The 26,256-nt window shown below is 45.2% G+C and overlaps 1 protein-coding gene across 3 annotated transcripts in view; it reads right to left on the bottom strand.

Annotated features, from left to right (window-relative positions):
* ide (insulin-degrading enzyme) overlaps positions 1–26,256 on the bottom strand; it is a 173,055-nt gene that overhangs the window by 104,801 nt on the left and 41,998 nt on the right. For all 3 annotated transcript variants that reach the window (XM_070876812.1, XM_070876811.1, XM_070876810.1), the window contains exons 7-11: positions 18,613–18,775; positions 17,518–17,610; positions 16,852–16,943; positions 12,855–12,935; positions 11,229–11,332 (exon numbers count right to left, since the gene is read on the bottom strand). In XM_070876812.1, the coding sequence (XP_070732913.1) occupies positions 11,229–11,332; positions 12,855–12,935; positions 16,852–16,943; positions 17,518–17,610; positions 18,613–18,775 (533 nt within the window). The remainder of the gene's footprint in view (positions 1–11,228; positions 11,333–12,854; positions 12,936–16,851; positions 16,944–17,517; positions 17,611–18,612; positions 18,776–26,256) is intronic.

Below are 26,256 nucleotides of genomic sequence, written 5' to 3' on the forward strand. Positions count from 1 at the left end.
ATGTGCAAAGTTAAAGCACATGGGATTGGGGGTAGTGTGCTGACGTGGATTGAGAACTGGTTGTCAGACAGGAAGCAAAGAGTAGGAGTAAATGGGTACTTTTCGGAATGGCAGGCAGTGACTAGTGGGGTACCGCAGGGTTCTGTGCTGGGGCCCCAGCTGTTTACATTATACATTAATGATTTAGACGAAGGGATTAAATGTAGTATCTCCAAATTTGCGGATGACACTAAGTTGGGTGGCAGTGTGAGCTGCGAGGAGGATGCTATGAGGCTACAGAGTGACTTGGATAGGTTAGGTGAGTGGGCAAATGCGTGGCAGATGAAGTATAATGTGGATAAATGTGAGGTTATCCACTTTGGTGGTAAAAACAGAGAGACAGACTATTATCTGAATGGTGACAGATTAGGAAAAGGGAAGGTGCAACGAGACCTGGGTGTCATGGTACATCAGTCATTGAAGGTTGGCATGCAGGTACAGCAGGCGGTTAAGAAAGCAAATGGCATGTTGGCCTTCTTAGCGAGGGGATTTGAGTACAGGGGCAGGGAGGTGTTGCTACAGTTGTACAGGGCCTTGGTGAGGCCACACCTGGAGTATTGTGTACAGTTTTGGTCTCCTAACTTGAGGAAGGACATACTTGCTGTTGAGGGAGTGCAGCGAAGATTCACCAGACTGATTCCCGGGATGGTGGGACTGACCTATCAAGAAAGACTGGATCAACTGGGCTTGTATTCACTGGAGTTCAGAAGAGTGAGAGGGGACCTCATAGAAACGTTTAAAATTCTGACGGGTTTGGACAGGTTGGATGCAGGAAGAATGTTCCCAATGTTGGGGAAGTCCAGAACCAGGGGTCACAGTCTAAGGATAAGGGGTAAGCCATTTAGGACCGAGATAAGGAGAAACTTCTTCACCCAGAGAGTGGTGAACCTGTGGAATTCTCTACCACGGGAAGTAGTTGAGGCCAATTCACTAAATATATTCAAAAGGGAGTTAGATGAAGTCCTTACTACTCGGGGGATCAAGGGGTATGGCGTGAAAGCAGGAAGTGGGTACTGAAGTTTCATGTTCAGCCATGAACTCGTTGAATGGCGGTGCAGGCTAGAAGGGCTGAATGGCCTGCTCCTGCACCTATTTTCTATGTTTCTATGTTTCTAACATTTTCCAATCTCTCACCATTTAAAAAATACACTCTGCTTTTCTATTTTTCTTACCAAAGTGGATTACTTCACATTATATTCCATTTGCCATGTTCTTGCTCACTCACTTAGCCTGCCTCTATCCCCTTGAAGCCTTTTTGCATTCTTCTCACAACTTACATTCCCTGTTTTTCATCTCAGCACTGTACATCGAAGCATCTGGAAAACTGAGACCTGGAAGGTTTCCTCAAATAATCCTACTTTATTCAATACCCGGATCAGAAGGTTCACATGCAAAACAGAAGTTTCCTGTAGATTCTGGAATGACCGAAATGATTTTCTCTCTGTCTCCAGTTTTGCTCCTGCTGAACTTTATTGACACCATTGGTCTCCATTCCTTACACATGTATAAAGTGCGGATGTGCTTATTTGTACTGTCAAAATGGCCAACATGCTCCACCCTTTGTTTCTGATTGGTCCCCTTGGAGGATAAGCCACACCCTGATGTTTCACAGGAATGTGTCACTGGAACCGCCTATCCCAAGGTCTCACTGACTTTGCAAATTGTAACTCGATTCACCTTGACTTCCTGAAGCGACAGAGGACAGAGCACCCCAGAAGACAGCAAGAGCCAGCCAAAGTCCCGTACCCCAGTCTAAGTACATCCCTCCCCCAGCCAAAGTGTCTTATCCCAGTCCGTGCTTCCCTCCAACCTCCAACCCCCCACCACTTGTGTACGGATTGTTAACAGGTTTATTGGGTATGAAGTGAATAGTGACAGTGTCGTGACTTCTGATTATCATCCACTCCAACGATGTCCTTTGTAGGGGTTGGAAGAACGTAATCTGTCTTCCCAGAGTTCTCTCTCTCCCCTCCGATCCCACCCGCGCCCCCCCCCCCAGGGTCTCTCTCACCCCTACCTCTCTCTCCCCACCTCCCCCCCAGCCTCTCTCTCCCCGCCCCCCCCAGCCTCTCTCTCCCCACCCCCCCAGCCTCTCTCTCCCCACCCCCCCCAGCCTCTCTCTCCCCACCCCCACCAGCCTCTCTCTCCCCACCCCCCACCAGCCTCTCTTTCCCCACCCCCCACCAGCCTCTCTCCCCACCTCCCCCAGCCTCTCTCACCCAACCGCCCCCCCGCCTCTCCCCACACCGCCCCCCCCCCCAAGCCTCTCTCCCCACACCGCCCCCCAGAACCCCTCTCCCCGCCCCCCAGAACCCCTCTCCCCGCCCCCCAGAACCCCTCTCCCCGCCCCCCCCAGCCTCTCTCCCCACCGCCCCCCACCACCACCCCCAGCCTCTCTCCCCACCGCCCCCCACCACCACCCCCAGCCTCTCTCCCCACACCGCCCCCCCTAGCCTCTCCCCACACCGCCCCCCCAGCCTCTCCCCACACCGTCCCCCCCAGCCTCTCTCCCCACACCGTCCCCCCCAGCCTCTCTCCCCATACCGCCCCCCCCAGCCTCTCTCCCCATACCGCCCCCCCCAGCCTCTCTCCCCACACCACCCCCCCCCCCCCGAGCCCCTCTCTCCCCGCCTCCCCCAGCCTCTCTCCCCACACCATCCCCCCCCCAGCCTCTCTCTCTCCCCACCCCCCCCCACAGCCTCTCTTTCTTTTTCTCCCTCCTGCCCCCCCCATAGTCTCTCGCTCTCCCTCTCTTCTACCTCCCCCAGCCTCCAGCCTCTCTCTCTCTCTCTCCCCCACCTCCCCCCGTCCCCCCAGCCTCTCTCTCCCCTCCCCCGACACAGCCTCTCTCTTTCCCACCCCCCCCCTCTCTCCCCTCCCCCAGCCTCTCTCTCCCTCTTTCCTCCCCCCCCACCCTCAGCCTCTCTTCCCCCACCCCCCTCCACCAGCCTCTCTTGCTATCGGGCCCAGAACCGCCTCTATCTGATCTCCACTGCCAGCCACTCTCTGGCCCATGCCCGAGGGAGCGAATCCTGTGAGTCGGAGAGGGAGTTAGTCGGGCGCCTAGCGAGGGAGCGAGTCCTGGAGGGGGAGGGAGGGAGCGAGTCGGCGAGGGAATGAGCAGAGTCTCTGGCCTTAGGTCCTGCTTCTCGGCACCACATGATGGGAATGATTTGGGGCCCGGGAGGGGGGAGCGGAGCTTGACAGGGGGCGGGACTTGTCGCCTGTCAGTTAATAAAGTGCAGTACGGACGGGGGCGTGGGTGGGTGGGCAGGGCTGGACGGACGCCTATCTGTCAAAGAAAAGTGCAGTACAAATAGTTACTTCGATAAAGGGCAGAGAGAAAATTAGAGCAGATAATGTGAATAAGGCTCAAAAATAATTATGACAAGGCATCATAGCACCGAGCCAAGCACCACCTCTCCACATGAGCCAAAGTATTCATCAGAAACCTATCACAGGATTGCAAATGGTTTCACTTTCTATTGGGGCTTCTGGTGAAAGTTGCATTATTTGTGCCATCTTGTTTGGGGTTTGCTTCTTTGCAGAAGCCCATTACATTCCAGTCTTTTAGTGCCAAATACAGTTAGGTCATTATTTGAGTCTACAGATAGACAAGAGTACTTCAAGACATTCTCAGCTCAAGTTCTTGAGAATTTAGTCCCCTTTTTTCATTGGTGCACCCTTGGGTACATGAAAATCCCTAATACGAAACTCCTGATTTGTGGCATGGAGCTCCTAACGGCAGGGTCGAATCAGGCCTCTTTGGTTCTCGGATTTAATTTCCCACTCTTAAAAAATGGTGATCTGTTCAAAGCTCGCTCCAAGGCTTCTACTCTGTTCTTCCTTCTTACCCCGACCGTCCCCCAATTTCTCACCATTTTTTTGGATTTGCTGGGATCATATAATTGTATCATTTTGACTTTTGGTTGCCATCACCTTGTTTTCCTTTCCATCTAGTTTACTGCATCCTGGCTGAATGGTTTTCTCCCTATCTTGGTGCCAGCCCGGTCACATTAGCATTGGTAGTATTGGCCCTCTCTTCCCTTTTGAGAGTCTGGTCTCCATTTTATTCCCCAGCCTTCAAATGTCTGGTTCTTGTTTCCTGGTTTCTTTATTATTACATTGTGTAGCTCTCTGAATTTGCTCTTGTCTGAGAGTGAAAGGAAGAGCAAAGTAGAGGCCTTGGAGAAAGCTTTGAACAGATCACCATTTTATAAGGAGTGGGAAGTGAAATCCTAGAACCAAAGTGGCCTGATTGGATACTATCAGTAGCTCTATACCACAAATCAGGAGTTTCATATTGGGGACTTCCAAGTACAGCTGGGTACAATAATGAGAAAAGAGGAAGGTGACGGATTTGCTCAATGTGTTCTGGCTATGTGTTTTTTTACCCTTTAACGGGCTCAAGTTTCGGACTCCCACTTGAACAGCGCACATCAGATAGGCCTGCCTAATTTGTAGAACAAAAATTGCGCCGAATACTTACCTTGCGATTCTCCGATAGCTGTAGGCCCATTTCCAGCTCGGCGCTGCGCAGCAGGAGCTGCTGGGGGCAGAGCTACAGCCCTGCGCCAAAAACGGTGCTGGCAGCTGCATACGTACGCAGCAGCTCCCGGCCCTCCCAGCGCGTCCCGTCTCCGAGCCTATCCCTGGCCGAAGGGACGTCGCCCCTTTCCTTGTCCGAGTGGCCTAACACCACTTACCTTGTCGTTGGCGGGGCCCGCCCGCCCGGCCTTTTGCTGGGGGCAGGGCCCGTCCAAAGAGTTGTCGTCGGCGGCTGGCATCTGCTGCATGCAGCCCCGCCCGAAGTCCTCAGCGGGGCCCTGCTCGCCCACCCGGCCTCTCACTGGGGGTAGGCCCCGCCCGAAGAGTCGGCAGCGGCGGCCGGCGTGTGGGCCCTGCCCAAAGTCCTCGTTCAGCTTCTTCTCTCTTCCCCCACCCCATTCAGCTTCTTCTCTCTTCCCCCACCGTTCATCTCGCCACCCCCTCCCCCCCCGTTCAACTTCCCTCCCCTCACCGTTCATCTTCCCTCTCCCACCACCTGCCCCTCCTTCACACCTCTCTCCTCCCTGGTGCTACAGTAGGTGAGTAGAAATCATTTTTTATTTATTGAGTGATTTTTTTTAAATTATTTTTATTTTTTAATTTCATTTTGATTGATTTATTGGTTGATTTATTTATCATTTATTATTAATGATGGCTCTTTATTTGTTTTTAGGTGTTTAATGTTTGTAAACCGCCCCTCCCCCCACCTCCCCATCTCGATCCCTATGCCTGATTTCTAAGTGTAGGCAAGGTTTTTCCTGAGCGTACAAAAATCTACACTTACTCCATTCTAAGTTAGTTTGGAGTAAGTTTTCGCTGCCTCAACTTGTAAACCAGGCGTAAGTGGCTGGACACACCCCCTTTTGAAAAAAAAAATCTGTTCTAAAATGAAACTATTCCAACTCACTAGAACTGGAGCAAACGAAATGCCGAGAATTGCAATTTCTAAGATGCTCCATTCTAAACTAGTTACTCCAAAAGAAATAGGAGCAACTCAGGCCAAAACTTGAGCCCAACATTTCTAAAAGTTATGCAACAAAAATCTTACATTTACAGTGCATGAACAAAGCCTCAGGTATGAATAGGACTAGTTTTAGTTGCAGGTTCTCTCATCCCAATTTATTTTTTTTTTAAATTGTCCAGTCTCTCTTGTAGGGTAAAGTTTTTTTTTTAAAAATGAAGCTACTTTATGATTTGAGTTTCTCTCCATTCTCAATGGGAAGCACCAAATCTCCACAAGGTACCTCACTGAAGCAGCAGAGTGGTGATCAGGAACTCGAATGTGTACGGAAAATTAAATCTCCGTGCCAACTCTCCATAGTACAGCATGTTGGCGTTTTAACAGATCATTTTTAACAAGTCAACGAACACTAAAAATTAATATATTTAACAAAGTTTAATAAAAATGTTGTCTACTAATATTCTATTTTAATCAATTGCTATGATGTATATACTGTTAGAAAAGGAAACACATCCAAGAAGCCTGCATTTTCGCACATTAATGTATCATAAGTGTTAATCTCCGTGCCTTTTTAAAAATTATTTCTTGAGCGTCTTAAGCCCTGCGTGCGACCATTTAATTTGGAGACATTATGGTGTGTATTGTAAACTTCCTTGCAACAAGCTGAAATTGTGCTGACATGAATTCTGCCACAAAAACTGATAGCTGATTCAGTATTTCATAAAAACAGCCTCAGGGAAATTAAATGTAATTTGTAGTCGATTTCAGCACAAGCATTTTATATTGTGACAAACCATTTCGGGAACACACAAGGAATTATACCAAATATTGGCGACCAAGTGGCACAAACTAGCTGACTCAGAGCCTCAAGGATTCTCACAGGGCAAAGAGCATTATTTATATCGCAGCAACGATTTGTACTAAGTCTCCCTTCTGCGCATGCGTCTCCCGCATACGCAGAAGAGAGAGTTAGGACAAATAGTTATTCCGCCCTTGGATTTACTCCACCTCTTTCGGACAAATAGTTACTCCGCTTCTCCCATCCTCCACATCACGTTGCCTCAGAACACAGCCGAACGCATCCCCCAAATCCCTGCAGTAGCCAAGCCTCCGACCGAGCCCCGAATCCCCGCAGCAGCCGGGCCTCCGACCGGGCTCCGAATCCCCGCAGCAGCTGGGCCTCCGACCGGGCCCCGAATCCCCGCAGCAGCCGGGCCTCTGACCGGCCCACGAATCCCCGCAGCAGCCGGGCCTCCGACCGGGCCCCGAATCCCCGCAGCAGCCGGGCCTCCGACCGGGCCCCAAATCCCCGCAGCAGCCGGGCCTCTGACCGGCCCACGAATCCCCGCAGCAGCCGGGCCTCCGACCGGGCCCCGAACCCCCGCAGCAGCCGGGCCTCCGACCGGGCCCCGAATCCCCGAGCCTCCTACCGGGCCCAGTGCCACCCGCAGCCCCGAGCTCCTGATCCTCCGATCGTGTTTACTTTCTAGTACAACTGAGAGAGCTGTGTTTTCTTACTTCCAGGTGCATATTTTCTGGTGCAAATAACAGTGCAGTAGAGATGCAGCCGGCGGTGGCAAGTGAGGTGTCCACCGATACAACCCAGCAATTGTCCACCAATACAATCCAGCAATTCAAGGACATCTTCACAACTATGGAGTTTGATACCTATGAAGAGATTACTTCGAAATTGGAGGACTTCCAACAGGTACCTGTGCTTGCTTCTCTATTTTGTGTTCAGCTGCAGGCTATGTGTATATTTCTGTCAAAAGTCTCAGATTTCAGTAAAAATCAACTCACTTCCCTTCTTGCAGGCGACTGGGACCCTCTTCTACAAGGCATGCTCGCACATAACGGCAAATCAGAAGAAACGGAAGGCGCAAGCAAATCCCCACCCCCGACCGGTTTGTGAAACTGTGCTGTGTCCACTACGGGCAGCCATGCATCCATTCAACTCAGCGGTAAGTGTTAATGCATCTGCTTGGTTATGGTGATGTTCATGTTCACAGCACTGTCTGCAGTTGAAAAGAGAGGCCGATAATAGACCCCGAATCTATTGTGTTTCAGGTACCTTGCAATGAGATGCGAGGCCACGCTTACTTTGAACTACAACAACGTGGTGGTGAAAGTGTGTGTCACATTGTCCCACCTTGTACACACAGCCCCTGTACCGAGGAAGGAATTCCTTCCATTTTACCCCGGCAGCGGCGTCTCAGTCCAGAGGAGACGCACCATGTGGCAGACTTGGTCAAGCTCCAACCTCAAAGTAAGCAGCTGAAGAAGTACATTGAGCAGAAATTCAACAAGGTTGTAACACTGACTGACATCAGGAGCATCAAGTCACGACTGAAAGCTGGGAATGGAAGCATGGCTGCTGTAATAGCTGCACTGGAGCATGTCGCAGAGGTTGGGCAGGTGCATATTAGCATGGACGTAGATGATATCAACTTCATTGCCTTTGCAACAAATGAAATGCAGTCCAGGTTTCAGGCACATCCTGAAATGTTGTTCCTTGACGGCATCTACAAGATAAACGAGCACGACTAGCCCCTCTACCAAATCATGGTGAAGGACAGCAATGGCAGGGGTAGGGCTGTATTCTATGCCTTTGTAAAGAATGAGACATCTGAGATGCTAAATGACATTGTTGAAGTGTTTGTAAAACTGATGGGATCTAACATTGATCATGTGAAGACTCATGCTGGATAAGGACATGAAGGAGATAAATGCTGTCAGGAAGAATTTCCCATGGGCCACCATTCTGCTATGTTCCATGTTATGATGAAACTAAAGAGGAAGATCAGCAGCTACGTAGTACACAACTCCATCAAGATGTTGTTCGAGCTCTGAAAAGAGATGGTTCATGCCCACACCGAGGAGATTCAGCACAGTTATGTGCACAGGATTAGCCTGCTGCACCTTGCGCTGCAGGCAAGTCTGTGCAGATCATGCATGTAAAGGTGAGTCTGTCGATTCCTGTGCTTTAATGCCTTTCTTTCTTTTCAGGAATATCTGTTAGCCAACTGGATCCCTCAGGAGGAGATGTGGGCCCTGTATCTACGCAGAACTAGTGACATTTGGGAACAATACAAACAATCACATCAAAATTGACATTGTTTCAGTAACTCCACGAGTGCCTAGAATCAAAAAAGATCAAATCATTATCTTCAACATTCGCACTGTCCTTGAGAAAATTACCTCTGAAATGCCAAAAGTGCTTTAAAAAATTGTGAAACAAAAGAACTGGATTTGGTCTTCAAAGCACAGACAATGGACATCATGTTACCAATTCATGCAAATAATTAGCATGTTACGCTATGACTATGCTGTTAAACACACTATGTTATTGCAAAGTAGCTTAAAGTACTGCTACATTCCTGGCTAGCTGTACTTCATTAACCGACCGAACTAAAATAATGATGTAGATTTATGGATATCGAAGTAAATCAAATTTACACTTACTAATTGACTTGTTAACAGTGAAAATCAAAGATCAAGTTGTTCACGATTCAACATTCCACCAAAAATATTCGATATATTTATATAGCTCGGCGACTAAATAGAAATATTTTCTCATTTCAAATGGTTATCAAAATATTCCATTTGGCCGGGTGATTTTGAAGGAAAACAAACAAGTCATCTGGCTCAATTCTCTTGAACCAGAGTTCTTACCAGCCAATTGTGGAATGCTGCTGGTTGAGGGTGGGCAGTGTTGTGGGTTGATGACACAAGCTTGTCAGTGCATGGTCGGTTTTATATTCGACGTTCAAAAATGAAGTACAAACACAAATAGTAATAAAACCAGTTATCAATGAAGCTGCCAATGTGCCCCACCAAAATGCAGATCCTGGTTTGAAAATCTTAAGAGCATTAACCAGGCTAGCATCAGCTCTAGCCTGTTGAAGGACTACATTAGTAAGAAAGCAGAAAAATCTTTTGAGTAATCAGGGAAACATCTGAAATAAGCAATACCATAAGCAATGTATTTGAATACTATTCTAGTATGACACCTTCAGAGAAACTACAGGCCTTTTCCAGACTAACCAAAGACCCCGATCACCCAAATACAAGATCTGTTTAATGAACAGCCTTCCAAGATTGTCTGAAGAACATGCTTTTAAATCACAATCAAAAGATAGGAATATATATGGGGCATCATATTGAAAAAGTACTATCCAGTGCACAATATTTAGCAATCCTCACTTGCTTCCTCTCCAGTACTGTCCAGCAGAGTTGTAAGGGGGCTCCTGCCATAACAGATAATTATTTAAAAACTTGGAGGCCGAAACTGACAAAATGACCGATATCACCGAAAGAAAATCTAAGACATTTTCTTGTTATCCCTTATCTTTGGAGTTGATTTACAACTAAATCCTGCTGACAAGTTTAGAATCATACCTCTCAACTAGCAAACTTGAAAATTAAGGACACAGGCCACAAAATTAGGGAGACTTTATTTTGTGATGCAAAGTGCTATGAATATTCAAATGATCTGACTTTTTCATTTATTTTATCATTTGTTTCAAATGAATTTAATTATTGTTATGGTTTTCACAAATCTATTTTCTTTTAGGTTTTAAGCATTCGTTTGGTATGTGGTCAATTTTTTGCCGCTCCCCAATCATTTTCAATCAAAGTTTAAAACATCTGTGTGTTGATTGTTTTAAACCTTAAACTATTTGCTTTGAAATAAGTCAATTTAGGGTCAACAGCTTTAGGCTTGAAAGGGCAGTTTGAAAATTCAGGAATTCTGCTGCAAAATCAGGACAGGCTTTGCCAAGATTGTAAAATCAGGATGTTTCGATTAAATCAGCACAGTATAGAGGTCAGTTTCTCTTCGGTTCCTTAAATTCAATACAAGATTTTTTGGACATAATGGGCCATATTTTGCTGTAAAAATAACAATGAGGCTAACAGTGCTCAGTTATTTATGTGCAAATCGGACAGCAACTTCCGGCGACCGCATATGTGCAGTTAAATGCGGAAATACTGAAGTTGCTGTCCCAGATGCTGTCCATCTCCAAAAGCTGCGAGAAAAGGGCATCTTGCGTGTGACTCACCATTCAAATACATTGAACGCCATGAAGTTCCTGTACTTACCTCAGATATGGATTAAACTCGACAGAAAAAAGTCACTGCCAAGCAGCCTCTCTGGCACTGCATAACTTTTACAAGTGTGGAGTCTCATTCCTTTGGCTTTAAATTATTGTTGGAGATTTTTTCTTTCAAAAACTGAATTCAGTATTCCAACTGACACTTCCTGGTTCAGTCTCAGCACTGCTCAGCAACGATTCTTCACTTTGATTGGTTAAGGAGACACACCGTTGCTTGTCCTGTTCACACAGGTCCCAGATACTCTGTAGAGGACGCTGCACTTTTTGGATAACAGGAACTTGCCGTGTAAAAGCCCACAAGTCGTCTATGGGCAAGTGCAAATGTAATGAATGGCTAGTGCCTTTTGTTCGCTGCCGAGAGCAAAATTCACCCCAATAAAATATGATTTGTAACCAGCAATAAATGGCTGATTCAGAAGCTACCAGGCTATCTTTGACTTCCTCCTTACTTTAAAAATAACAATGATAGCTGCTGATTCAGCATAATATAGGACTAAATTTTTTATTTCACACTTTCAGGCCAGCAGATTGGAAAAGCAGCCACTAACACTGCAAAAATAACTTACCGCACAGTCTCTGGTATCAATTTTTCCAGCACCATTTGAATTAGGTCAGCCCTAAACTCCTCCAGCAGGTATTCAGCTGCAAGCACTTCTTCAATGGGGTAGTACTGGAAGAAAAGGCAAAAAAAGGATATCACTATACAGCAAGTAATGAACAATGTTAATAATCACAGGCTGTAAACACCATGTTCAAAGCCAGTGAGTTGCTGTTTACACACAAAATTGCAGAGTGCAATCCCAAAATACAGGTATAAATTCCGGATTTGCATGCAACAGAATTTGATTTGGTCAGTCATCCTCTGCTGCTTATACATTTCCTTTAAAAGGAAAATCCTTTGAAAAAGAAGCCTTATGAAAAAATGGTGCTGCAACCATACTTTACACTGGCCAGCATTAGTAGAACAGTTATATAATACTTTTACTGAAACAACTTCCGCAGATTATCTTTGATGCAGCTACACATGGTGTGCTGAGAACTTACAGTTTATATCATTGTTATGGTTTATTCAAAATTCATGTTTCACATTAGATGTACAATTTTGAGCAGGTAAAAAGGATTTGAACAAGAAAACAAAAGTTCTCCTTCTTGGGTCTCTTCATGGACAGTCCCCTGACTTCTGTGAATGCTGCTCGAGGAGGGGAGTGGGTACATTAGCATGGCTAGGCACTACCCAGCCACAGCCAGAGACTATAGTCTCTTACTGTGGGAAGTGCCCAGGCCCCTGTTCGATGGCTCCTCTTGGCAAAACCAAAATTAGAAATGCTTAGACCACACATGTACATCCCATTATTCACATCACACCATGTTTGTATATTTAAAAAAAGACAACATCAACTTTACCTTTTGTAAGTTCCTCTACTATCCATTTATTAGCCAGCCAAGTCAGTCACTATGGCCCCGAAAATGCCCTTCGCTCCGGTTGGTGGCGGTAACCTTCTGGGGCCGGGACTTTTTTATGCCCGGACTGGAAGTCCCGCCCCCAACATGTAATTGGGCCATAAGCCTGCAATTAAAGGGGAGGACTGCTGCGTACTCTGCAGGCCATTTGATGGTGGTCTCCACTGGGCCACCAGGGAGGCAATGGACCAGGCCAGCAGCCCGGCACCCAAAACAGAGTGTCGGGCTGCATGGTGGTGGCCCGATCTATGTGAGGGCCACCATTATCGGGCTGACGCAAGAGTCGGCTGACAAATAGAAATGGCAGCCCGGGTGCTAAAGGCCTCCCCTTTAATGGGCGCCCAGCAGTAGATGTCTGCCAGCTTTGAGACCCACTGGGCGCAAAGGGGTTGGCGCGCACAGCGAAGAGATCATCACTCGTTGCGCGCGTGAACAGGGCACTAATCTGATAGGGACAGTACTGGAGACATCTGTACTCACTGAGCATCAAACTGTCAACTGCTAGGGATAAGTAGAATTAAAAGCAATGGGCATGGGAGATGCACTTGGAAAGTGCTTTCCCAGTCCCCACCCTCTTCCATCTTTTATTGTGATATTCCTCTTTGCTTGCATGCAAGTGTGATCACAAAGAGAAAAAAAAAATGACTAATCTTAGAATAACACATGGTTACGTTTAAAAGTACTGCAGAGAATGTTAAAATGTAGTAGTAGACAAGAAAATCTTCACGTACATGTAATGAGCCAGCAAGTTTTGAAGTGTAGCCTCGTGGTCGCTCTTTATCTTTGAACCTAAATGCCATAGCATTCAAATCCTAAATTTAAAAAAAATGAAAACTATTAATAATCTTCTACTGAAAGAAATTAAGATATTCACAGCTTCATGGGCCCAAGTTTCGAGCTGCGCCTAGAACGGCGCAGCCCCGAACTGGACGCCCGTTTTTCGCACCACAAAGTGCGCCTAAAAAAAACCTCCAGATTCTCCACCTCCCTGCAGGTCCTCTGGCCCTCGGCGCAGCACAGCAGGAGCTGTAGGGGGCGGAGCCAGGTCCCTGCACTGAAATCAGTGCCGGGACCTCTGCACATGCGCACTACAGTGGGCGCGCATGTTCAGTAGCTCCAGGCGCCCAAAACTGTGTGGGAGGGGCCAGAAGCACGCATCCCCTAGCCCTGGCCGAATGGCCTCACGGGCTGCGTGAATAAGGCTCGTCCCACGGCCAGCTCCTGCTTCCTCTTGACCCGACACCGACTCCCGCTCACCACCACCCCCCCACCCCCCAGACCGGACACCCGCCTCCCCCCCCACCCCCGGACTGGATCCGACCTGACCTCCCACCCCCCGACCCGAACCGAACCGACCTCCCTCCCACCACCCCCCCGACCCAACGCCACCTACCTGTAAATCTGGTGCTGGGGACGGGCCCGGCCCGTTCCGTTCAGCCTCCCTCCCCCTTCTCCTTCCCCCCCACATCTCCTTCCCCCACCCCCTACAATCTCCTCCCCCCACCCACCCCCCCCCTCCAATCTCCCCCCCCCCATCTCCTTTCTCCCCGCTCCCTTCCCCCCCCACAATCTCCTTCCCCCCCTCCCATCTCCTTTTCTCCCCCCCATCTCCTTCCCCCCCACCCCATCTCCTTTTCTCCCCTTTACCCCCTTCTCCCCCATCCCTCCCCCTTCCCTCGCTGTCAGAAACACAGACACTGACAGACAGAGAATGAGAGACACACAGACAGAGAGATAGAGACACTGACAGAGACACACTGAAGGGGGCATCCCAGCACGCTGTTGGAGGGCTCCCGGTGCTGCAGTCGTTAAGTAGAAATTTTTTTATTTATTGATTTTTTAAAAAATTATTTCTTATTAATTTTTTTGGTTGATTTATTGATGTATTTATCATTTATTATTGATGATGGCTCTTTATTTGTAAAACTGAAGCGTTTAATGTTTGTAAACTTCCCTTTAAACACTCCCCCCCACCATTCCCTACGCCTGATTTTCTAAATTGTAGACAAGGTTTTTTTGAGCGGACTAAAATCTTCACTTACTCCATTCTAAGTTAGTTTGGAGTAAGTTTTCACTGACAAAACTTTGAAATCAGGCGTAAGTGGCCGGACACGTCCCCTTTTGAAAAAAAAAATTCTGTTCCAAAGTGAAACTGTTCTAACTGACTAGAACTGGAGCAAACTAAATGATGAGAATTCCGATTTCTAAGATACTCCGTTCTACACCAGTTGCTCCTAAAAATCAGGAGCAAATCATGTGGAAACTTGGGGCCCATATTACTGCAGCTTCTGGAAAAGTGGTCAGAGCCCTTGAAGTCTAGAAAATGATCTTATTTGACTGAAATAATGTAACCCTATCTTACCAAATTCTAGTAAACACTTTGCTTTACCTTTCAGTAATGTGCATTCTATTTCCATCCTCCAACAAGTAACTTTTTTTTTTAAATCTCTATTTCTGGAATATAATCCCTAATCCTAATCACATCTGAAGTTAATTCAAGGTTTTGAAACAATCTTAGTATTAACAATTGTGCACCCGCAATATTACAAGCATTTGGGGAAAGAGCGGTGGGCGGTGGGGGGACGAAATGGATTTTCTCTTCGAAAGACCTGGCACAGACTCAATGGGCGAAATGGCCTCCTTCTGTGCTGTCCTATTCCATAATTCTAGGGGCCCAAGTTTCGGCTGGAGTTACTCCTATTTTTTTGGAGCAACTAGTTTAGTTCGGAGTATCTTAGAAATCGCAATTCTCGGCATTTAGTTTGCTCCAGTTCTAGTGAGTTAGTTTAGTTTCGTTTTAGTTCCTTTTTTTTTTCAAAAGGGGGCGTTACCAGCCACTTACGCCTGTTTTGCACGTTTAGGCAGCGAAAAGCTACTCCAAACTAACTTAGAACGGAGTAATTGTCGACTTTTGTATGCTCAGAAAAATCTTGCGTACACTTTAGAAATTAGGTGCAGGTAGCCAGAGATTGGAGTGGTGGAGGAAAGTTAGGGGATTTTCCAAGGCATTGAACACTTCATTTTTAGCAATAAAGAGCCATCATCAATAATAAATGATAAATAAAAAAAATAAAAAAATTAAAAATCAATAAATCAGGAAATAAAAATTGCTGCGGCACCTATTCGTTCGGGAGCATCGGGAGCCCTTCAACAGCACACACAGCCCTGCCTGCCGAGGAGGTGGTTGGGCGGGCCCCGCCGCTGAGGTGGTGTTCGGGTGGGGCCCACCACTGGGGAGGAGTTCGGGCGGGCCTGGCGCCAAGGAGGTGGTTGGGCGGGGCCCGCCAAAGAACTGGTCAGGCGGGCCTCGCCGCCGAGGTGGTGTTCGGGCGGGGCCCACCACCGGGGAGGAGCTCGGGCGGGCCCCATCGGGGAGGTGGTGTTCGGGCGGGCCGGTGAGGAGGCCTCGAGGTAAGGGCAGTGGCGACGAGGCGAGGCCCAAGGTCGGGCAGCGACGAGGCGTGGGATGGTGAGGCAGGCAGGCCACTCGGTCCGGGATAGGGGCGGCGAACATCGCAACGTCCCTTCGACCAGGGATAGGGTCACCCGGAAACAAGACGCGCTGGGAGGGCCAGGAGCTACTGCGCACGCGCGCAGCTGCTGGCACTCTTTTTGGCACAGGGCTGTAGCTCCGCTCCCAGCTGCTTGTGCTGCACTACGCAGACTGCTAAACAGGCCTGCTGAACATGGAGAATTGCGAGGTAAGTTTTAGGCGCAGTTTTAATTCTACAAAATAGGCGGGCCTCTCGGAGGTGCGCCGTTCTGCAGGACAGCCGGAACTTGGGCCAGAGATCCCTACCTCTACACAGTGTCCTGAGTAAATTGGCTGGCAAAATGCTAAACCTATTACACTAACTCTTAGAAGCAGTAATATTTATAGATCAAAAAAGTGAAATATTGGTAGAAAAAAGGGTATTGGAACAACATTTCTAATCCATATTATTTAGTCGTTTATTTAATTTTCTCAAATTGTCGACTGAACATCTGCCTTTTCCCTCCGTTACTTTCTGCAGAAATTTAAGTATAAACTTTTAGCCTGATTTCCACCTCCGTTACATCGCCCGTCTCCGCCCTTGCTTCAGCTCATCTGCTGCTGAAACCCTCATCCAAGCCTTTGTTACCTCTAGACTTGACTACTCCAATGCACTCCTGGCTGGCCTCCCACATTCTACCCTATACAAACTTGAGGTCATCCAAAACTCGGCAGCCCATGTCCTAACTCGCACCAGGCCCTGTTCATCCATCACCCCTGTGCTGCTGACCTATATTGGCTCCCGGTTAAGCAATGCCTCGATTTCAAAATTCTCATCTTGTTTACAATTCTCTCCGTGGCCTCGACCCTCCCTATCTCTAATCTCCTTTAGCCTCACAACTCCCCCAGAGATATCTGTACTGCTGAAATTCTGCTCTCTTGAGCATCCCTGACTAACACTGCTCAACCATCGGTGGCCATGCCTTCAGCTGCCTGAGCCCTAAAGCTCTGGAACTCACTCCCTAAACCTTTCTGCCTCTCTTTCTTCATTTAAGACGCTCCTTAAAACTTACCGCTCATCTGCCATAATTTCTTGTGATGTGGCTCAGTGTCAAATTTATTTTTTTGTCTTATAACACTCCTGTGAAGCACCTTGGGATGTTTTACTACGTTAAAGGCGCTATATAAATACATGTTGTTGTTGTTGATTTACAAAAGGATTCAATGATCAAATTAAGTAATATTTTTCCCATTACCTTACACTCCTGGAAAACCCATTCCTGCGGCCCTTCTGTACGCAGCTTAGTAATATACTGGAACATGTGTAGAATTATATCATCAACATGCACTGCATAAATAAGGACAGAGAAAGAAAAGACAAAGTTATACATATTAGCATCAAATGAATTAAGACTCCTTGAACGTTTCATCTGTGTTTTCTTAGTGTGCACAGACCATGTTATTTCCATGTAAGGTAGTAAACAGATCTTGCTGCTTGGAACATCAGCTGTTCAAGTCAAATCATGATTCCACTGCAAGAACTGAAAACTTTCAGTCTGCCAGCATTTGCTTGCTAAAAAATTCTGTCCTAGCAGTAACATCAATTCCCATACATTGCAAACCAATAAATACTTGAGCAAGTTTCTAGAAAGTTGCAAATCTTGGGGCACAGCTCGCATCAAATACAACTTGTGCTTCATTTTTGCCAGCTTTGATGTCATCTGCACTCCAAAAAAGTGTTTCTGCCTTGTAACATACTTCACTTTTCTCTAACATTTTTTTTAAACTGGAATATCATGTCACTAAAGCTTTGATTTGTATCATTCAGTTGTAATCAGAAAGTACTTATGATTTTAAGTCTAGCATAATAAAACTTTAAAGAACATAAAATCACAGTTGCTGCAAAAAATTACTGTACTTACCAAGTCCTTCCTCAGTGAGATCCACATTAATGATGAAAAACATAAAACCTTTAGCTCCTTCTTTTTGCCCTCCGACAAGAGTATTTACCCAACCTAGAAAGCAGCACAGAAAATGTTAATAAGTCTTTTGACTTTGAAAATCTAAAAAGTTTTAAAATGACTATGGTTATTCTCAATTAAGTCACCATAATAAAACAATATTGGATATTTGAGGAAAAGAACTGAAAAATTAGCATTTTACACTTCAACATTTAGAAACAGTTAACAAGATTACACTGTAAGACAATATACTGATGCAGTACTACACCATGCACTACTGCCTCATGCTATGGTACAAAGCAATGCTACAGCGCAAAGTATTCATGCACTACTGCAAAGTACCATGTTATGGTACACGGCAATGCCACAGCACAATGTGCTGATGTACTAATGTACAATAAAATATTACATGAGGGAATGTAATAGTGCAGCATACTGATGCACTAACAGGCTGCAGATATTAAAGAACAATTGGGTGTGTACCATACTAATCACCAAGAGCTAAAGGGCAAGTCACAGAGGCCCACTTGTGTAGCAACTAGTGGCCAGGTAAGAACTAGCATCCAGCGCCAAGGTGTGTGCCCATTTGGTTGTGGGGAGGGGGGGGAGGAAGTAGTGAGAAGGACAGAAGAGAGGGAAAAGGAACCAGATCTTTAAACAGTGGATAGAAAATATTAGAGACGTTGAGTTCATTGCAATCAATCAAATTTCTGGATATTGTTTGTACATTTTGCATATTCCCTCTACTCCAAAAGCAAAGAAGCATTTTTAATATTAGAATAATCCAATTTGTACCACAAGCCATACTGAACTGGGAGTTGCCAAAAGGGAGGGATTGGAAAAGATAAGAAAAAAAGAATAAAAAAGGAAAAAAGGGATATTATTGGACAAATAGTCATCACTCTGACATGGTCATTGGAGGCCCATCGTGAGGTATCATTGGTAAGCTGACAAAGAACCTCACCAGCACAGATAACCTTAAAAAAAGGGGAAGGAGGAAGAAAGAAAAAAAAAATCTACTGGTGCATATTCCCCAAGTATAACATTCAGTATTACCTTTGGATTTGAGTTCTGACAGAAGACTCCCGGGTCCTTCATGACCAATCAAATGTCCTAGGTAGTGGCCTGGATTTGACTTGTAATATTTCTGAAGGTCTGGTATAGGAAAAGTGACATAAAGATTCCGGATATCCTTGATAGGCACCACCTTATACAGTTGCTGTAAAACAAATAACCAGTTTTATTAGTCATTTTTATTATGTTAATTTAGACTTTTAATGTCTTCTTCACATTTATAAATTTTAATTTGTGCTACATGTATTTTTATTTATAAATGGCAATTTTCTTAGTTCACAATGCTGTGTTTGCTTCTCTGCTACAAAGATAGTTTTAGGCATACTGTACAAGACTAAATTTCTCCAAAAACAGCTCGAGACAAAGTCAAGAATGCACACATTTGCTCTCCCAAATTAATTTTGTTGCATTTACTTTACAAACCTTTTCATCTAACATAGTGGTGACAAAAACGCTTGTAAATGCAAGTACTTGTAATAGCTGAGCATTAAAATTTGTGATGAGCCTTTTTGTAACCAACTCCAGACCTACAGGTGAAGACAATCTAAGCTTAACCGAGAACAGTACAATTACTGGCAGTGATTTCACTGCTGAACCAATGTAGTGTTTCCATACTTTTCGCTACATCTCACAGCAAGGAAATGAAGGGGAAAATGAGACAAAGAAAGGTGGAAGGGGATTTTATGATTCAACTTCCAAAGTCGCCCATTCTCAATTTGTGCGCTTATATACAAGATTTTTTAATTCAGCAAATTGTTTATTAATCTTACGTTTTGAGCTCATTGAGAAATGGTTTCAATCATTATACACCTTCAATAAACTGTACTGTACTCATTATGAATGTGCCTTTGCAAGAAAGAATAAAACTTCCAGTAAAGTGAATCTTTTGAGTGAATAAAGACTCCAGGTGATAGAAAAAACATTCTTAGGAGCACAGTTTAGTGGCTGTAGTACTGAACCAGCAACCCAGAGGTCACGAGTTCAAATCCACCACGGCAAGTTGTAAAACTGAATTTAATGGCCCAGATTTTGCGGATAGTGGTGAAGAAACAGCGCTTGCTGTGCACCTCGCTGACAACTGCCCACAAAGTTTTCACCGGTTTTCGAGTGGAGACTTGCTCTAATCCGGCATCTGATCCAGCACAGCGCCCTCTACAGGTTATCTGTGAGCAGGTGAAGAAACAGTGAAGCTCTTCAAACAAGCAGATTGAAGAATCCTCACAGACACACAGGAGGTTTCAATTAAAATCATAGAATAGTACAGTGCAGAAGGAGGCCATTTGGTCTATCAAGGCTGCACTGGTTCTTTCCAAGAGCAATCCAGTCAGTCCCACTCCCCGCTCTTTCCCAAATCCCTGCAATTTTTTCTCCTTCAAGTACTTAACAATTCCCTTTTGAAAGCCGCAATTGAATCTGCGTCACCCACCCTTTCAGGCAGTGCATTCCAGATCCTAACCATTCGCTGCGTAAAAAAGTTTCCCCTCATGTCGCCTTTGGTTCCTCTGCCAATCACCTTAAATTTGTGTCCTCTGCTTCTCGACCCTTCCACGAATAGGCACAGTTTCTCTCTATCTACTCTATTCATGGTTCTGATCACCTCTATCAAATCTCCTCTCAACCTTTTCTGCTCTAAGGAGAACTACCCAAGAGGCTGCAGGGTGACTTGGATAGGTTAGTTGAGTGGGCAAATGCATGGCAGATGCAGTATAATGTGGATAAATGTGAGGTTATCCACTTTGGGGGCAATAACACGAAAGCAGATTATCTGAATGGCGGCAGATTAGGAAAAGGGGAGGTGCAACGAGTCCTGGGTGTCATGGTTCATCAGTCATTGAAAGCTGGCATGCAGGTACAGCAGGCAGTGAAGAAGGCAAATGGTATGTTGGCCTTCATAGCTAGGGGATTTGAGTATAGGAGCAGGGAGGTCTTGCTGCAGTTGTACAGGGCCTTGGTGAGGCCTCACCTGGAATATTGTGTTAGTTTTGGTCTCCTAATCTGATGGAGTGCAGCGAAGGTTCACCAGACTGATTCCCGGGACGGCTGGACTGACCGATGAGGAGAGACTGGATCAACTGGGCCTTATACACTGGAGTTTAGAAGGATGAGGGGATCTCATAGAAACATATAAGATTCTGACGGGACTGGACAAGTTAGATGTGGAAGAATGTTCCCGATGTTGGGGAAGTCCAGAACCAGGGGACATAGTCTTAGGATAAGGGGTAGGCCATTTAGGACTGAAATGAGGAGAAACTTCTTCACTCAGAGTTTTAACCTGTGGAATTCCCTGCCGCAGAGAGTTGTTGATACCAGTTCATTGGATATATTCAAGAGGGAGTTAGATATGGCCCTTACGGCTAAGGGGATCAAGGGGTATGGAGAGAAAGCAGGAAAGGGGTAATGAGGGAATGATCAGCCATGATCTTATTGAATGGTGGTACAGGCTCTAAGGGCCGAATGGCTTACTCCTGCACCTATTTTCTATATTTCTATGTTTCTCCAATCTATTCATGTAACTCAAGTCCCTCTTCCCTGGAACAATTCTTGTAAATCTTTTCTGCACCCGCTCGAAGGCCTTCACATCCTTCCAAAAGTGCAGTGCCCAGAATTGGACACAATACTCCAGTTGAGGCCGAACCAATGTTTCATAAAATGTATCGCTTTGCACTTTTTTGCATTTAAATTTAATCTGCCCATTCCACCAGACTATCTATGCCCTTTTGAAGTCTATCACTAGCCTCCTCACTGTTCAGTATACTCCCAAGTTTTGGGTCACCTGCAAAGTTTTAAATTGTGCCCTGTACACCAAGTCTAAGTCATTAATATATATCAAGAAAAACAGTGGTCCTAATACCGACCCCTGGGGTACCCCACTCTGTATCCTCCTCCAGTCCGATAAACAACCGTTCACCACTACTCTCGGTTTCCCGTCACTGAACTAATTTTGTATCCATGCTGCCACTGTTCCTTATATTCCATGGGCTTCAACTTTACTGGCAAGCCTGTTAAGTGCCATTTTATCAAATGCTTTTTGGAAGTCCATGTACACCACATCAACTGCATTGCCCTCATCAACCCCCTCGGTTACCCCATCAAAAAACTAAATCAAGTTAGTTAAACATGATTTGCCTATAACAAATCTATGCTGGCTTTCCTTAATTAATTCACACTTGTCCAAGTGACTTAATTTTGTCCTGGATTATCGTTTCTAAAAGCTTCCCCACTACCGAGGTTAAACTGACTGCCTTGTAGTTGCTGGATTGATCTTTACACCTTTTATTGAACAAGGGTGTAACATTTGCAATTCTCCAGTCCTCTGGCAACATTCCCGTATCCAAGGAGGATTGGAAGATTATGGTCAGCATCTCCACAATTTCGACCTCGACTTCCCTCAGCATCCTAGAATGCATTCCATTCGGTCCTGGTGACTTATCTACAACCAGCCTTTCTAGTACCTCATCTTTATCACTTTTTATCCCATCCAGTAACTCAACTACCTCCTCTTTCACTTTGACTTTGGCAGCATTTTCTTTCTTACAAACTACTCATTTAGTACCTCTGCCTCCATGCATCGATCTCCATTTCAGTCCCCAATCGGCCCCACCACTCCTCTGACAACTCTTTTACTGTTGATATGCCAATAGAAGACCTTTAGATTCCCTTTTATGTTAGCCACTAATCTATTCTCATACTGTCTCTTTGCCCCTTTTATTTCCTTTTTCACATCTCTTCTGTACTTTTTATATTCAGCCTGATTCTCCCTTGCATGATCAAGCTGACATCTGTCATACGCCCCCTTTTTCTGCTTCATCCTACTCTCTAACTTCTTCATCATTCAGGGAGCTCTGGCTTTGGTTGCCCTCGCTTTCCCTTGTAGGAATGTACATAAGACTGTACCCGAACCATCTCCTCTTTAAAGGCTGTTTGTATTGTTCCTTTACATTTTTGTCTGCCAGTCTTTGATGACACTTTACTTGAGCCTGTTAGCTCAATTCACTGAAATTAGCCCTCCTCCAGTTAAGTATTTTTATTCTAGATTGCAAATTTCAATCATGTACAGAAAGCAAAATGAGGATTGGGAAAGTAAGATGGGATTAAGAGAGAGAGAGAGAGAGAGAGAGAGAGAGAGAGAGAGAGAGAGAGAGAGAGAGAGAGAGAGAGATATAAATAAAAAAAAAGAGACAGAAAATGCAAAAAAAATAATTTTTAATTTCCAACACAAATTAACTTCTGAAGGAATGAGATTCCACATGTACTATTATGGGCAACAATGGCAAGGACAGATTTATTGCCCGTCCCAAGTTGGCCTGAGCAGCTGCTCGGAGCCACTTCAGAGGGCATCAAGGGTCAACCAGTTAGAATTAGAGTCATGTGTCAGCCAAACAATTGAGTGATGGCTCCCTTCCCTGAAGGACACAAGTGAACCAGTTGTGTTTTTTTACAATAAAATAGCAGCTTGGATCAATTTACTGGTTTCAAATTTAATAATTTGCTATGATTGAGTTTGAATTCAGGACAACTAGCAACCTAGAATTTTACAATGATAATAAACAAACATTTATATGGCACCTACCTGTAAGAGAGAAATATCCTGAAGCCCTTCAGAGGTGTAATCCAAAAAAATGGATGCCAAGCCAAAGGAGAATTCTTTTGGAAGCGGACCAAAACCTTGGTTGGAGAGATGTATTTAAAGGCAAGTCTTAAAGGAGGAGAGAGAGGTGGTGAAGTAGAGGGATATAGGGAGGGAATTCCAAGTGGCTGTAGACAAGGCCACCAATATTATGGTAAAGTGAGTGGGGAATGCACAAGAGGTCAGAGGAATGAGTTTGGGGAGGCATGTTGGAGTATTAGGAAGTTAGAGAGATGTAGGCCATGGAGGAATTTAAACATGAACATTTTAAATTTGTGGCATTTAGGCACCAGGAGTGAATAGTGAAAAGCTAGGAACAGTGGCGGAGCAGAAGTCCAAAGAGTCCATGTATGGGTCCATGTACACAGATCCACTAAAATAGTCAGGTACAAAAAATAAGACGACTAATGGAATGTTAGCCTTTATAACTAGAGAACGAGAATATAATGGGGAGGAAGTTTTGCTACAGCTATACAAAACCCTGGTTAGACCACACCTTGAGTATTGTGTACAGTTCTGGGCATTGCACCTTAGATATATTGGTCTTGGAAGGAGTATAGCACACATTCACCAGAATGTTACCAGAGGGCTCCAAGGGTTTAAATAATGAGATTACATAAACTAGGCTTGCATTTCCTGGAATATAGATGGTTAAGGGGTTATTTAATTGAAGTTTATAGGATTTTTAAATTAATTTATACGGTAGATACAGGGGAGGAGGAAAGAGAGGAGGAGAATAATCTAGAACAAGGGGGCATAACCGTCAAATCAGAACCAGGCCATTCGGGATACAAGTTAGAAAGCACTTCTTCACGCAAAGGGTGGTAGAAGTGCCAAACTCTTTTCCCACAAAAAGCAGCAGATGCTACCTCAATTAATAATTTAAAATCGAAGATCAACAGATTTTTGCTAGACAAGGGTCAAAATGATTCTGGAGCCAAAGCAGGTGGATGAAGTTAAGACAGATCAGTCTTGATCTCACTGAATGGTGGAACAGGCTTGAGGGGTCAAATAGCCTACTCCTGTTGCTAAAGGCATGGGTGAGGGCTTCAGTGGCAGTTGGGCTGAGGCAGGGGCAGAGGCCGACAAAGTTATGGAGCTGAAAGTCGGCAGTTTTTGGAGGATAAGGGGGTCAGAAGTTCAGTTCAGGGTCAAAAATATCGGGGTTGCAAATAGTCTGATTCAGCCGAAGATAGTGGCCGAGGAGGGGGATGGAGTTGCAGGCGAGGTTAAAGAGTTTGTGTGGGGCCAAAGATGATGGGTTCAATCTTCCCAAAGCTTAGCTGGAGGAAACTGCAGCTCATCCAAGGCTGGATCTCAGAATTATTTTTAAATCAGACAGCATAGAAGCAGTGGAGGCGGTTGAGAGAGAAATAGAGAAATAGAGAGAGAGAGAGAGAGAGAGAGAGAGAGAGAGAGAGAGAGAGAGAGAGAGATGGAGAGAGAGAGATGGAGAGGTAGAGCTGTGTGCCATCAACATACATGAGGAATCAGACCCCATATCTGTGGATGACATCACCAAGGAGCAGTATGTAGATTAAGAGGAGGGGGCCAAGAATGGATACTTGGAGAACTCCGAAAGTGAAAGTAACAATGCAGGAACAAGAAGAGAAGCATTGCTAGAGATGCGCTAATGACACTCAAACTAGACAAAAGTAAACCAAGCAGGGGAAGTCCCACTGAGCTGGACAATGGAGGAGAGATGTTGGAGGAGGATGGTGTGGTAGACCATGTCAAAGACTGCAGAGATGTCAAGGAATACAGTTAGAGAGCATATCCTGTACAGAAATTATGAGGCTACCATACCCCCTATAACAGCTGCCAGATTGTTGTAAAAACTCAACTAGAACATGACACAGGAATCTGCCACCTCTACCAAGTCTAGCGTATACGCGATTCTAGTCCAAATTACATGATTAACTCGATGTCCTTTGAAGTGACCGAGCACACCACTCAGTTGTATAATTATTATTCAAGGTGGTGGCACACCAAAAGTTTTGCAGGTCAACCAGGGACAGGTAAATTATGCAGCCTGCACATCCTTCACATTTCAAGAACAATTTTTTTTAATCTATAAATGTATTTTGTCACGATAAGGGATAAAGAAAGAAGAAAAGAACCACAAGACAGCATACAATTCAGTGAATCAATATTTAAAATTACTTGTGCAGCCCTCAACATGCTCCTGTTTCTGAGGCACTCTCTCCGTGGGTTATACCTTGCTCTCCCCATGTCTGCCTGAGCCTATAAATATGTCTACCCCGACTACTATTCTCCCTGTAAAGCGCTTTGAGGCATCCGGTGGTCGTGAAAGGCGCTATATAAATGCAAGTCTTTCTTTCTTTCTGCTACCATCATTCTATCTTTCATACTCTCTATGGCCCCAAGTTTCCACATGATTTGCTCCTGATTTTTAGGAGCAACTGGTGTAGAACGGAGTATCTTAGAAATCGGAATTCTCGTCATTTAGTTTGCTCCAGTTCTAGTCAGTTAGAACAGTTTCACTTTGGAACAGAATTTTTTTTTTCAAAAAGGGGGCGTGTCCGGCCACTTCCGCCTGCTTACAAAGTTTCGTGAGTGAAAACTTACTCCATACTAACTTAGAATGGAGTAAGTGAAGATTTTTGTACGCTCGAAAAACCTTGTCTACACTTTAGAAAATCAGGCGGCTGTTACAAATCAGGCGTAGGGAATGGTGGGGGGGTTGAAAGGGAAGTTTACAAACATTAAACACTTCAGTTTTACAAATAAAGAGCCATCATCAATAATAAATGATAAATACATCAATAAATCAAACAAAAAATTAATAAGAAATAATTTTTTTTTTTAAATCAATAAATAAAACATTTTCTACTTACCGACTGCAGCACCCGGAGCCCTCCAACAGCGTGCTGGGATGGCCTCCCCCGCCCAGAGTGTGTCTCTATCTCTGTGTCTTGTCTGTCTGCGTGTGTCTCTCACTGTCCTGTCAGTGTCTGTGCTTCTGACAGCGAGGGGAG

This window comes from Pristiophorus japonicus, chromosome 3 (assembly GCF_044704955.1).
Source record: "Pristiophorus japonicus isolate sPriJap1 chromosome 3, sPriJap1.hap1, whole genome shotgun sequence".
Lineage (NCBI taxonomy): Eukaryota > Metazoa > Chordata > Chondrichthyes > Pristiophoridae > Pristiophorus > Pristiophorus japonicus.